Source organism: Zingiber officinale, chromosome 3B, assembly GCF_018446385.1.
Source record: "Zingiber officinale cultivar Zhangliang chromosome 3B, Zo_v1.1, whole genome shotgun sequence".
NCBI lineage: Eukaryota > Viridiplantae > Streptophyta > Magnoliopsida > Zingiberales > Zingiberaceae > Zingiber > Zingiber officinale.
Genome location: NC_055991.1, coordinates 104,401,100 through 104,414,440, shown reverse-complemented (window position 1 = coordinate 104,414,440; position 13,341 = coordinate 104,401,100). Strand labels below are relative to the sequence as shown.

The 13,341-nt window shown below is 36.8% G+C and overlaps 1 protein-coding gene across 2 annotated transcripts; it reads left to right on the top strand.

The window, feature by feature from the left end:
- Nucleotides 1–234: 234 nt before the first annotated feature.
- On the top strand, nucleotides 235–8,878 carry LOC121967199 (ALA-interacting subunit 1-like). Of its 2 annotated transcripts, none has more exons than XM_042517274.1 (8): nucleotides 235–564; nucleotides 2,882–2,940; nucleotides 3,028–3,102; nucleotides 3,185–3,250; nucleotides 3,508–3,578; nucleotides 3,780–4,077; nucleotides 4,623–4,912; nucleotides 8,615–8,878. In XM_042517274.1, exons 1-8 carry the CDS (start codon nucleotides 486–488, stop codon nucleotides 8,667–8,669), a joined length of 993 nt encoding a protein of 330 aa, XP_042373208.1. In that variant the 5' UTR covers nucleotides 235–485; the 3' UTR covers nucleotides 8,670–8,878. The 2 variants fall into 2 exon arrangements, with proteins under 2 accessions (XP_042373208.1, XP_042373207.1); XM_042517273.1 differs by having other exon boundaries at nucleotides 239–564; nucleotides 3,185–3,304.
- The last annotated feature ends 4,463 nt before the right edge of the window (nucleotides 8,879–13,341 follow it).

Sequence of the window (13,341 nt, the reverse complement as noted above, 5' to 3'; positions counted from 1 at the left end):
ACACTTGGATTACCAAAAAAACAAGGCGTCCTCCAATAATTTTTCCCTTGACTAATGGGATCTCCTCCAACGCTCGCTGCAACGGAAGCCCCTTTCCTCTTCCGATTCCATGTACGAGCCATGGGCCATCCTTCTACTAACAAATCTCGATCATTCATTGAACACGCCACCACTGTAAAATACACTTCGTTATTGAGCATCACCAGTCGTCGCCTCTGACCAGTTCAATTGTAGAACCTCCGGCACAACTTAACCCTCTTCTCTACCGTTTCCATTCGAAGTCGCCTTCGCTACGCGGTCAAACGACGACTCGATTACCCTGGGAGCAGAACAACTACTACTATAAGCAAAGCCAAATCCCCTTTGATTCTGAGAAAGATCTGATCTTGTTTGGTTTCTCGAAAGACCAGAGCAGTTTTTTTGCGCGTCTTTGATCAGAAAATCTCAACTTTTTCCATCTGGCGAGCTTTCTCGTGTTTTAGGGGATGAACAATTCGGCCGCTGGCACGAGCTCTGGATCGGGAGATGTATCAGCTCCCAGGAGGAATTCCAACAGGCCAAAGTGTAAGATCGATTTATTGTTTGTTGTTAGATATGGGATTTGCAATGAAAATTTTGTTTACGGGTTTGCTTTTGTGTGCATCTATTCAAACTTTTTTTTTTATTGGAATTTCCTTCTTTTTTTTTTTTCATCCTTTCTAATTAGATTTGGGATTTGGGTACCGCACTCGTCTCTCTCTTGTTGTCTTGTTGTTGCTCGATCATCCTCTGGCGTGTTTTGATTCGTATTTTTACCCCGAGGGAAAGACGGCCACGGTGGGATTTCATTTTACAAATAACAGTGTACGGCTATAAACAGAACTCTCCTAATCTCTTACCCTAAGGTTTGAACAATCAATACACTGAATCGCAAAAGCAGTTCCAAATATTTTCTTAAATTTTTCGGTTGCGATGTCCACAAGCACCATTCACCATGGAGCAGGTAACTGTAGTTAACACATTCTTTCCGGTGTGAACTCAGTGATTAATTTTTTTAACATATGCCACCAAATTGCATTTCAGCAAATATGATTTCTTTCCTCATCCTTCTCTCGGCAATGAGCATACAAAGCTGACATTATAACACCTATTCTAACATAATTGGATTGGAGACAATGTTTTTTTTTTTTTAATTTCCAACTCTATTCTACAACTCCCTGGCCGTTCTTCCCAATATAAATTGCTTTTTGTCAACAATTTTTGTTAAGATATTGTGGCCAAAGATTTTTTTTTGCTATTCAACATTGTTCTACAACTCCATTGCAGTTCAGCCGATTATAACCTCCATACTATAAAAGGGTAAAGTAGGTAGGCTTTCCAGATTATTTCAGTTTGATGCAGGCGCTTGGTCCAAAATCCTTGCAATTGTCTGGGAAGGTCAAAGCCAAGGCTAATGAGCTAACCCAAGCTTCCTTTTAGAAGTTAATTGACTCTCCATTCCCACTCTGCTTTGTATTCCATCTAGGAAGAGGGTAGAGGATTGTATAATACCCTTCCAAACAAAAGAGAATGCCTTTTAACTAGTTTGATGCCAATTTTCCTTGAGGATGAAGGACCATTGACTAAATTAAGCAAGGTCCACCACCATTTTTCAGGTATTGTTGTGTTAGCTTCCTATAAATCAATGATCCCTTGTTTCTTAATGAGTCCATGATAATATGACTCATGGTTTAAAATCTCGAGGTCCCCTCGGATGGGTCTAGTGGCTAGCGCATGAGGTGTTGTCACTATGAGGTCTGAGGTTCGAATCTCGGCAAAGCCGAGGTAAATACCTCCCTTATATGCTAGTCACTATTCTAAAGGCTGCCCGTGATTTACCTCCTCCGTGTTGGCCCTGGGACGGGTTGGCGGGGCGCTGGGGGCGAGCGTATTCGCCTTTTTGCCACTATGGTTTAAAATCTCGAGCCGTATCAAAATTTTGATTTATGACTGGAACGATATGGTTTCGGTCCGTATCGATATGGTTTCAGTATTTTTTAAATATAAAATATATTAATTAAAAGAAAATTTAATCTAAATATTAGAAAATTAAAATACACAAAAATAAAAAAAAAATATTTTAAATACGGGACCATATCGCCTCCATATGCTAGATAAAAAAATAAATAAAAAATTAATTATATATTTTTGAAATTTAAATTATATATATATATATGTGGCATAGTTTTATTAGGTTTTGATTAAGCTTGTTTTAAATTATCCTTATTATAGCTTAGAGTTGATTGAAATTATTAAGCTAAGGTTAATTACATAAGGTTTTATTAGGATTTATGTATCACACACCCGCTGCCCGCAGTGCCGTGCACCAGTGCCGGATAGTGGGTGGAATGGTAAATTTTGCCACTTTTGTCCGGCATGGAACAACATTTTAATTCATGATATGACTGTCTCATCCAACTAGACAAATGATTCCTTAGCACTCTATACAAGGAGTAAGAGGGAAGCCTTTGCTTGTTGATCAATTTGCTTGAGAACCCATTTTGGAGCTTTATATTTGATTAAAAAGTAGCACAAAATTGTGGTGAGTATGATGTTGATCAGTATGAGGTGCCTTCCTCTTGACACAAAATATGCCTTTTAAAGAGCTAATTCATTTGGTTGGGCTTCGTTGTCAATCTGACTTAGTCAAGCTAAGGCAATCACTGAAGCTTAAGAGGAAATTTCAGTATTCACAAATAGAGAAATCCAGCTAATTCTCTACATTTACTTATGTTTCTTTGCATATTGATGAGAGTGGTTTTACAATAGTTTTTCCTAAACCCCCTTGCATATCCAGTTTGATTCATGCTAAAATATCTCTTCTGAATCTATTGATCTTGTTTGTTTTCAATCGGGTACTCAGATTCCAGGTTTACACAGCAGGAGCTCCCAGCTTGTAAACCAATCCTTACTCCAAGATGGGTAAGCTTTGTGTTCTCTATACAAAATTTATGATACTAAGTTTGGAACTGGATATCTGATACGAAAATCTCATGCCATATCTTGCAGGTGATCTCTGTTTTCACACTTATTGGCGTCATCTTCATTCCCATTGGTATTGCAGCACTGCGGGCCTCTACCAATGTATGCTAATTGTTGATAAGATGACTAGTTTCTTTGATGTCCTGTAGCACTGTTTATATCCGACTGTTAGTTTTGTTTGTAGGTTGTTGAAATTGTGAAACGTTATGATGCCGACTGCATACCAGGGAACAACACGAAGGCTTATAAGGTTGCATACATCCAGGATAAAAATATTGATAAAACCTGCAATATAACACTCAGGGTAACAAGGATTTCTTGTACTTTTAATCTTTGATACTTATTGCTGCAATGAAGCGGAGAGAGAAAAATTAATTTATGTCATCATGATATGTAACCGGATCTTTAGTTTGTTGTTGTTGATAACTTGCTCATTGTAGGTTATCTTGACAACTAATGCAGCTTTACAAAAGCCAACGACTATTAACACCATTATCTTTCTCTTAGGTACCAAAAGACATGGATCCACCCATTTATGTCTACTATCAACTAGATAACTTCTACCAAAACCATAGGAGGTATGTGCAGCACAACCTTCTATAGCTAGCAATACTATTTTCACTAGTAGCATACCATGTTATATAATCACTCACTTTCCTATGACCTTTGGTTCAATTTTTGATGTCATACAGTCATTATGTTTTATCCCTATACAGATATTGACAAACAATTTTTCATTGTTTAACTTACTGGTTGATCGGTGTTGAATTTTCTTCTAGATATGTAAAGAGCCGAAATGATGCACAACTGAAGGATCGTGGGAAAGCAAATGACACAAGTGGTTGTGATCCAGAAGACGCATCTAATGGTTCTCCAATTGTCCCGTGTGGTCTTATAGCATGGAGTTTATTTAATGATACTTACAATTTTTCCATTGGGAACCAAAATTTGACTGTGAATAAGAGGGGCATTTCCTGGAAGAGTGACAGGGATCACAAATTTGGAAATGATGTCTTTCCGAGGAACTTTCAGAATGGTACCTTGATAGGCGGTGCTTCACTTGATGAAAACACACCAGTGAGACTCTGTTTTTTTTTTAATTACCTGCTACATATTTTCGTGTTGCAACTGCAACCTACACTTCTGAAGAACAAATCATTTGAGTGTTTGACTTGCTAAGTAATATGGTTTTCATTTTCTACTTAAATTACTCTTAAGACATCCTGCTAACTAGTGAAAAATTCTATGACAATTTTATGGCTTAGTGTTTCTTCAGGTTCAAAAAATGACTCAGTCTCTTACAACTGAAATCCAATGAGTTTGCTGTGTATTTAAGATTGTGCCATTCATTTCCCATTCTTTCTTGCTTGAAAATTTTCAACTGGTATTTAGTTGGGAATGCATTAGCTGTTAAATATGTTATGCACCAAATGCTTGGTCCTGAGCTATTGTCAGCAGTTTTTTTTCTTTTTACAGTTGATCTCTTCTTAGTTTGTTGTTTTGCATTCAATTTCTTCCCATGCTTTCATAAGTACGTTGTTAGGTTTTAATTTCATTATGATTTCCTTTTTTAGCAACTGAATCTAATAGATAGACTCAACTTTTATGCTTTTGTTGTGCAGCTGAGTCAGCAGGAAGATCTCATTGTCTGGATGCGTACTGCTGCCCTTCCAACATTCAGGAAGTCATATGGGAAAATAGAACAAAATCTTAGGGAAAATGATACCATAACGGTAACAATAAAGAACAACTACAACACATATAGTTTTAGTGGCAAAAAGAAGTTGGTTCTTTCCACCTCAAGCTGGCTTGGTGGAAAAAATGATTTTATTGGCATCACATATCTCACTATTGGAGGATTATGCTTCTTTTTGGCCATAGCCTTTACTGGGGTGTACTTGGTGAAGCCTAGGTATGCTCTTTCACTACTAATTCCTATTTGGTAATTTCTTGTATTGAAACCAACATAACTACAACCTGTTATGGAACTTTTTAGTTTAGTTTAACCTTGGGAGTTAGAATTCTTGAACTACTCTCACGGCAATATGTTTTCCTATGCTTAATGGGTGCTCTTTATGGATTCACTTAGGACTGTTTGATTGCCTATGCACTATGTAGAACAAAGAGAGTAGCAGACAGGCTATGCAGTCATTTGGTTGCCTGCAAATTGCTTGAAACGTGAAAGTTCAATTGGCAGTCCTTAAAATCAAAATCTACATTTGCTACTTGCGGCTTGAACTGATCAGGAAGTCACATTTTTAGCCTTAACTAACATGAATTCACGTTAAAATAAAAAATATATAGGTAAATCTTACAGAAATATGGAAGAAAGATTACAGATTTTCAACTAATGTCTACTTTTTATGTATCCATTTAAGATAATATAAAACAAAAAATGTGTAGAAATCTAGAACAACTTTCTACTAGATTAAGTAAATGATGTTAGCATAAATGCGATATGTTCTACCATAAGATATTGACTTTTAAAATAAGATGAAAATTTTGAAGTTTGTTGTTTTAGCTAGTTTTAAAAATGATATCACAGTGATGCCATCACCTTTATAGATTAATAACGATGAATTTATAAGAAAGTTTAATGAAATAAGTTCCCTTTTGTTTTTAACTTTATGAGGATCTAAGATATCGGTAAAAGCTAATAAGTAAAATACAATTTTGGTACTGATGTTTGTACAAGTGATTATTCTAACAAGATCTTATAAATTTTAGTTTCGATTAAAATAATTAGAAATAATTATATCATGCATGTAAAACAATTAGAATTAGAATGTACTTTCATATTAGTCAATTGAGAACTATAATTTCAAATATGATTGATATTGTATGTGGAATGGTTAACATACATATTTGCAAATATTATTTATATTATTTGCATTTTGGATTGTGACTCAAAAACTAACTAATGGTTTGCAATCAAATGCCCCACTAGTAATATTTTTAGTTTGAAAGTATTACCTTTGGGATATAGTAAATGAACACTATATTAGGTGCCCAATCACAGAAAATTTTTCAGCCCTCAAATTGACAAAACTGTATAAACAATAATAAATTTTCAGCCCCCAAATAGATAAAACTGTACAAACAATAATAAATTTGTTCAGTGCTTTCTTCATTATCTTTTGCTATGGATTATATTTAATGGGTCATGTTACATTGATTAGGTGAAGTTTGTGTACTTTGTGGAAGGATGACTTAGCATAACCACAAAAATCCATGTGTAGTTTCCAACTATGAGAGAGATTTATATAACAATTTTCATGCTATTAAGTAACTTGCTTTTTCAGTCATAGCATTGAAGGTGCTATATTGAAGTCACATTTTAAGTTCTGTCTTCTTTAATAATTTATCCTCAATATTCTTATTTTTTAATACTGATCCTTATAATGTTTTTTAAAAGCGGTTGCATTGTTAATTTGACCGGAGCCTGCATAGGCTGCATGTGGCATATGCTGCCCACATCAGTTAATAAAAAAATTTCTTATTTGTTCAGTTGAATTGATTTAAGACTTTACTAAATCAAATAAAAATTCTAAGCAGCTCTATAAGTGAATTTTGTTTAGCAAGTGATAATATTTTAGATGATTATATGCATGTATTCTTCATGTTGATTAAATTGTCATATTTTGTCTATTTTATATTGAATGATTGATATGTTTTTTATACGGGGTGTGTTATGAGTGTAATAAGTTGATTAATTTACTTTATTCTATAGTGACTCAACATAAAATATGGGCAAAACAGCTTTCCCATCTAACATATAGCATAATCTTAGTTTGGCCGTTGAGAGATTTTTTGTCACTTTGCTCATAAGGACGATCCGGATGACTCTAGGAAAACATAAAGTTTTTCTTAATATTTTTACTTGGCCTCTTGCTTCTTGCTTCTTGCTTCTTGCTTCTTGCTTCTTGCTTCTTGCTTCATGCCTCTTGCTTGTTCCACTACCCAAAGTTTGGTTGATCCCTCCTCACTGTCTCCAACAGCTAATGAGGAATATATAGGAAGGAAAAGAAATTTGAACAATTTTATCATTGTTCCTCTCTTAATGATTTCCAAGAAACACGTTCAAACAATGTATATGCCGCCCTATCACCCTTTGAATAGTGAAACCCTAGCTTAATTGCTAAGAAATTCATGGTGGAATGAAAGAAGAAGAAGAAAGCTTGAAAGAGGAGGCGGAAGATGGAAGAAGAGCTCATGGAGAGGGTATATTGAAAGTATTTAGAAAAAAGGAAGTAACACGGAAGAGTACATATGATGTTAAAATTTAGTTTAGAAGAGAGTACAGGAAATGTAAAATTAAGTGTAGGGATCTAAAATCCTGACAAATTTAGTACAAAATAAAATGCGTGCCTATCTTGGGTTCTTTATACTTCAACATACCCAAGGGGGTCTCACTTACCACGTGGGACTAAAGAGAGGAAGCAACTTTTTATTCATAACTTATGCACCCTCAGTTCCATTGTTATCAAAGATGAGGAAGCAACTCTTGTACCATGTAAAAGCACAAGAAACACATTTTCAGACAAAAGGCCTACGCCGTGATATTTAAGCATGCCCAACCAGAGCTCACTTGACCATTAGCGACTAAAGAGGGGGCACCAGTCTTTTTAGTCTCTTTGGGCAAGGAGGGTATTAGAGATTCAAGGAAGAGGTACAAAGGGAAGAAAAGTAAAGAAGCTGGAAAAGTTCTCAGAGCAGAAGAGTATGAACAAAAAGATGATCAAGGATTTGAGACAAGAGGAATAGGAAGAAGAGTTGCATTCGTGAAGCAGAAAGATGAAACTCAAATTAAGAATTTGCAATTCACCTCAGTAGGATCGCTTGGGGTATTTAAATAGTCTTACAAATAACAGAAGATTGAATCTATCATGTAATTGTAAGGGTAAGTCGCAATATAGGTAAACTCAGAAAGGCTAATTGATAACAATTTCTTAGAAGGAAAGTGAAGTAGCACTATCTTTTGACAGGTAAATTATATTTTCCTAAAAAAAATGAAATTTGAGCGATGGTCAGCAAGTATACTTGGATACGAACCCCATGATATAAATTATATGAGTTCCCCTCAAATAAAAAAAAATACAGAAATGTAAGCATGATATTACATGGTTTATATATTTGGTACTAGTTGAAGTGATTTATTGTATGGGACATGATTTGTTGAGGGATTAAGTAACACTGAAAATCCAAAGTGGCAGTGCCTTTAAATTTTCTTCTTTTACTCAGCAACTTTAATCGTTGCTGGTATATTCATACCTTATTTCTTATGCATTTTGATTTGTTTGGACTTTCATACTAAAGGTTGTTTCATGGCCATATCGTCCTTTTCATGAATATGATAATTTCTATCATGTTTCTTTTTAATATTGGATGTCATTATTTGTATATTTACTCTATGTTAAGTCATTACACACTGAACTCTTTTGTTTTCTCTCATCTTTCTGGTTTAAAACTATTAACTAGTAAGCTACTGCAGAGAAATATTATTACCTACCAGAAAAGGGTAATATTAGATTAGGTTGAATGATGTATATATAATATACAAAGTGACCAATATTTTGTGATATCTTTTGCTAATTTACTTTCTTCCTTCTTGCAGGAAACTTGGGGATCCTTCCTACTTGTCATGGAATAGAAATCCTTCTGGCCGATAATATGTTTTGCAGGTTTTCTATATTTTGCATGTATTAACAAAAATATCTCAATCAGTGGGATAAAGATTTGGTTGTTATGTTTGGTAGGTTTTCTATATTAATATATTTTGTGTGTATTAGCAAAAAGATTTTACTTAGTGTGTATATATTAGTAAAAATCAGTTTGTACACATTATTTATATGGAAGAAAGTTGTGTTCAGTTAGGAAAGTGTTTGACTAGAATCTTTAGCTCAAAACTTGGATTAAACTTACCATTAAAAGCCTCATGTCTGAACAAATATGCAATGGTTGCTTGTAAAAGCATTTTTTTATTATATTAAAAAAATACATATTTTGTTCATGTCATATTCCTTTTGTTCTTAGTGTTTTGCCCAACACGACAACACTGATTCAATTTAAGCCTAATTAAAATAAAACAATATAATCTTCGGTAAATTTGCTTAAGGATGATTGCTGATAAATTATAACCATTTGAGATAAAATCATATAAAAGAGTGCCTTAGTCTCCGGGGCAATGGCGCAATGATTAGATCTTCTAAAGATAATTAAGAGATTTAAGATTTGAATTTCAGTTATGGTGTACTGTAAGAATTTTTTTCAATGAGAAGCGGGCTTGAGAACGTTGGTCGATGAGCTTCTATTAGTATTTCTTGATTTATTTTGATGATCGATGAAAAATTTCTATGGGATCGGATTGGTTATCCAAGTATTAGTCACTTTGAAGAACTAGATACGTAATGTCAATTAAAAAAAATATAATAGAGATTCTAATCCCTCAAGCACGATGCAGTAGTAAAGTATCAAGGTGGATACTTAGAGCACCACGGATTAATCCTCAACTAGAGCACCACAGATTAATCCTCAACTAGGACATGTGTGAACACTTAATTTGGAGGAAAATATTATGTTGAAGGATCCACGGTTTGAGTACCCAGTTTGAAGTATACACAACATGGAGGTCAAATGCCAACGTACTATCACGAGCACTTCTGAATTTATCTAGTGGATGAATCAGGGGGAGGGTTGTCCATCTCAAAGACTAGTTAGGTTAGTAAGGGCTAGGACACATGAAGTCGCTCCGAGCGCATTTATTTTGGGAAGCCTGGATCACTTTTGAATGCCTCGACCACTTAGTCCCAGACGAGCGACGTGAACGAGCAAGGATATATAGTTGATAGGGTGCTCAATTCGTCGTCTGCGAATGAGAGGTCAGGGCACTCGGAAGTGATTCGGGCATCTAGAGTGCATTCACTTTGGAGTGTTTTGATTACTTCCAGGTACCCCAACCTCTCAATTGTAGACTACCAGTCGGGTACTATATCAACCTTCTATATATATAGAGTTTTGTTATTCCACACGCCTTACCTTGCATACCTTGTGAGTACTTATTATTATTATTTTTTTTTTTCATTTTTCATTTTTTTGCTTAATACTATAACCCAATCCTAAATCCAAAAGATAAAACCCCAAATGGTAACCTGCCAGTAAAAAAACTTTTGTTATGTTGGTCAATATATATATATATATATATATATATATATATATATATATATATATATATATATATATATAATTTTTTAAATTCATTTATAATTTTATCTTTAGGATTTAGGAGTTAAGTTATCATATTAAATATAAAAATAGTTTTAAACTAACTTTTTTAGTTGTGTATGGGGTGCGACGTAAGATACGTAGGATATCATCCCGATATATGCCCTTTGACTCATCATCCACGTTGCATTTATATGACTAAGATAACTCGAAATGTCTAGAATTGCTGGAGGTGCCTAGAATCACTCGAATCACCTCAATAATTTTAGATATCCTAAGTCATTTCTGTTAGGATCGTTCGTACTCGGCTAGAGAGGGGGGGTGTGAATAGCCGACCCCAAATCGTCGTTTCTTTCTACAAAACGTGTTAGCGCAGCGGAAAATAAAAAGAAACGAAAGAGAAGAAAAACAAACCTTAACACAAGGATGTAACGAGGTTCGGAGATTAGGGCTCCTACTCCTCGGCGTGTCCGTAAGGTGGACGAGTCCAGTCAATCAGTCGGTGGATGAGTCCCCGGAGAACCGGCTAATACAATATACTCCTTGTGGGTGGAGAAACCTCGCTACAAACGTTTGCAACAGCAAACAAAGAGTACAAGAACAGTAAGAAAAGCAATACAATATGAATACAATAGCACTCTACCAATTGCTTGCTTTCTTGTCGACTGGAGGTGAAGCAGCAACTTCACAACCCAAACGCAGTAGCTGGTCGACGACTGGAAGCTCACGCGAAGCTTCGGAGGCGAGCTCAATCAAAGCTCAGTTGTCAGAAGAACAGAAGTTCTAGAAGAAAAAGAAGAAGAAGCAGCCCTCGACCCCTTTATACCGGCGAAGACAATGAAGAAACTAGCCGTTGCTACGCAGTCACTGATCGATCTGTGGACCGATCAGCAACATCTGATCGGTCCGCAGACCGATCCGGTGAAACTCAGTGTTTCCCGATCGGTCCACAGATCGATCAGGAACCTCCCGATCGGTCCGTAGACCGATCAGGCTTCTTCTCGCTAGTTTGCCATCGATCTCGATCGGTCTCGCACCGATCGATAACCATCGAGCATATCGATCGGTCACCGATCGGTCACCGCACCGATCGGATGAGCCATGGATCATTGGATCGATGCGGCCCGATCCAAACTTCTCACCCTAAACCTAAGGCTTCCACACCAACATCCGTCAACCTTGACTGTTGGTACATCATGCCTAGCATCCGGTCCTCCCTTGACCTGCTAGCACTCCCGCTAAGTGTCCGTCAATCCTTTGACCCACTTAGACTTTTCCACACCAGATGTCCGATCATCCCTGATCCATCTGGATTTTCCTTTTCGTGCCAAGTATCCGATCACTCCCTTGACCTACTTGGACTTTCCAACACCAGAAGTCCGATCATCCCTGATCCATCTGGATTTTCCCTTGCCTGGGTTCACTCACCAGGACTTTCATCTAGCTTCACTCACTAGGGTTTTCACACTGCCTAACATCCCAGTTAGGACTTTCTCACTGCCTGGCTTCACTCACCAGGACTTTCCAACTGCCTAACATCCCAGTTAGGACTTTCCCACTGCCTGGCTTCACTTACCAGGACTTTCCAACTGCCTAACATCCCAGTTAGGACTTTCTCATGTCAAGCTTCCTGCTTGGACTTCTCCGTGCCAAGTATCCATACTTGGACTTCTCCAGTGCACTCGTGCCAAGCTCCCTGCTTGGACTTTTCCCGAATCAGGTCAACTAGGTCAACCTTGACCTACGGTTGCACCAACAATTTCCCAAACATCTATTCTTGTCAAACATCAAGAATAGAACTCTCTCACGAGTGTCAAACATCAACATGCAACTCAACTAGGTCAACCTTGACCTAAGGTTGCACCGACAATCTTCCCAAGTCAAACATCAAAATACAACTCGAGTCAAGTCACCTCGAGTCGGGTCAACCAGGCCAACCTTGACCTAAGGTTGCACCAACAATCTCCCCCTTTTTGATGTTTGACAAAACCCATAATCAAGTTAGGTTAACCCGATAACCTAACTTAGGTTTTCCAACCATCTTCCAATGTCCAATGTTCTTTCCTTGAACATTCTCTGGACATTCTCCCCTTAGGTTAACCCGATAACCTAACTTGGGTTCTCCAATAATTCTCCCCCTTTTTGACACACATCAAAAAGAATTCCAATGTTCTTCCTCGAACATTCCTTGACATTCTTCCCCTAGCTTAGGTTAACCCGATAACCTAACTTGGGTTCTCCAATAATTCTCCAATGAACACTCTCCCCTTTTTGACACACATCAAAAAGAAAAAGGAGGGTATCAAGGTCAAGAGTTTCTTCCTAATGAAAGTCCCATACCTTTCATTGAAACTCTTAATTTCCCCCTTGATACTAAACTCAACAATCAACTTAGTGATAATCCCATATCACTAATCCTCAAAAGTCTTAAGGAGTAAAAACTCCCCCTTGACAATTAGGTAAAACTCCCCCTAAAGGTCAACTCCCCCTTGACCATTGCACCAACAATGTCTTTGTGAGTTCCAAACCTTTAGAAATCCACAAAACCCAACTTCTAGCTGAACTTTCAGACAACAGACTGAAATCAGGCAAGTTGGCACGCCCTGATCGGTCCCCAGACCGATCAGAGTCCATCTGGACCGGTCCAGTGACCGATCCACACCTCACTGATCGCACTGGATCTCACTGGATCGGTCTGCAGACCGATCCACGCTTCCCTGGATCGGTCCGCAGACCGATCAAGGCTCTAAACACAGATTTCTGATTTTCCTCTTCCGAAATTCAGAAACCCTTTAAAAATTCCAGAAAATTTCAAAAATTATAAAACCTTGAGGATACATTCCTCATATCATACACTATCAAGGAAAAATAGTTTTCTATGAAAATAGTTTCCATTTTTCAATCTTGATACAAAGTTCAAAAACTTTGAAATAGTTCAAGTTTAACTCAACTTTGTATCACAATGTTCAATGATGAATGCTATCACTAGGAAAGCTTCATCAAGGTTTTTCAAATCAATTTTAAAATGCTTTTAAAACCATTTGAATTTAGGACCATAATCTTAGGGCTAGATGTACATGACTTGTACACAAGCTTTCCCTATGATCCTTAATTTCTTGA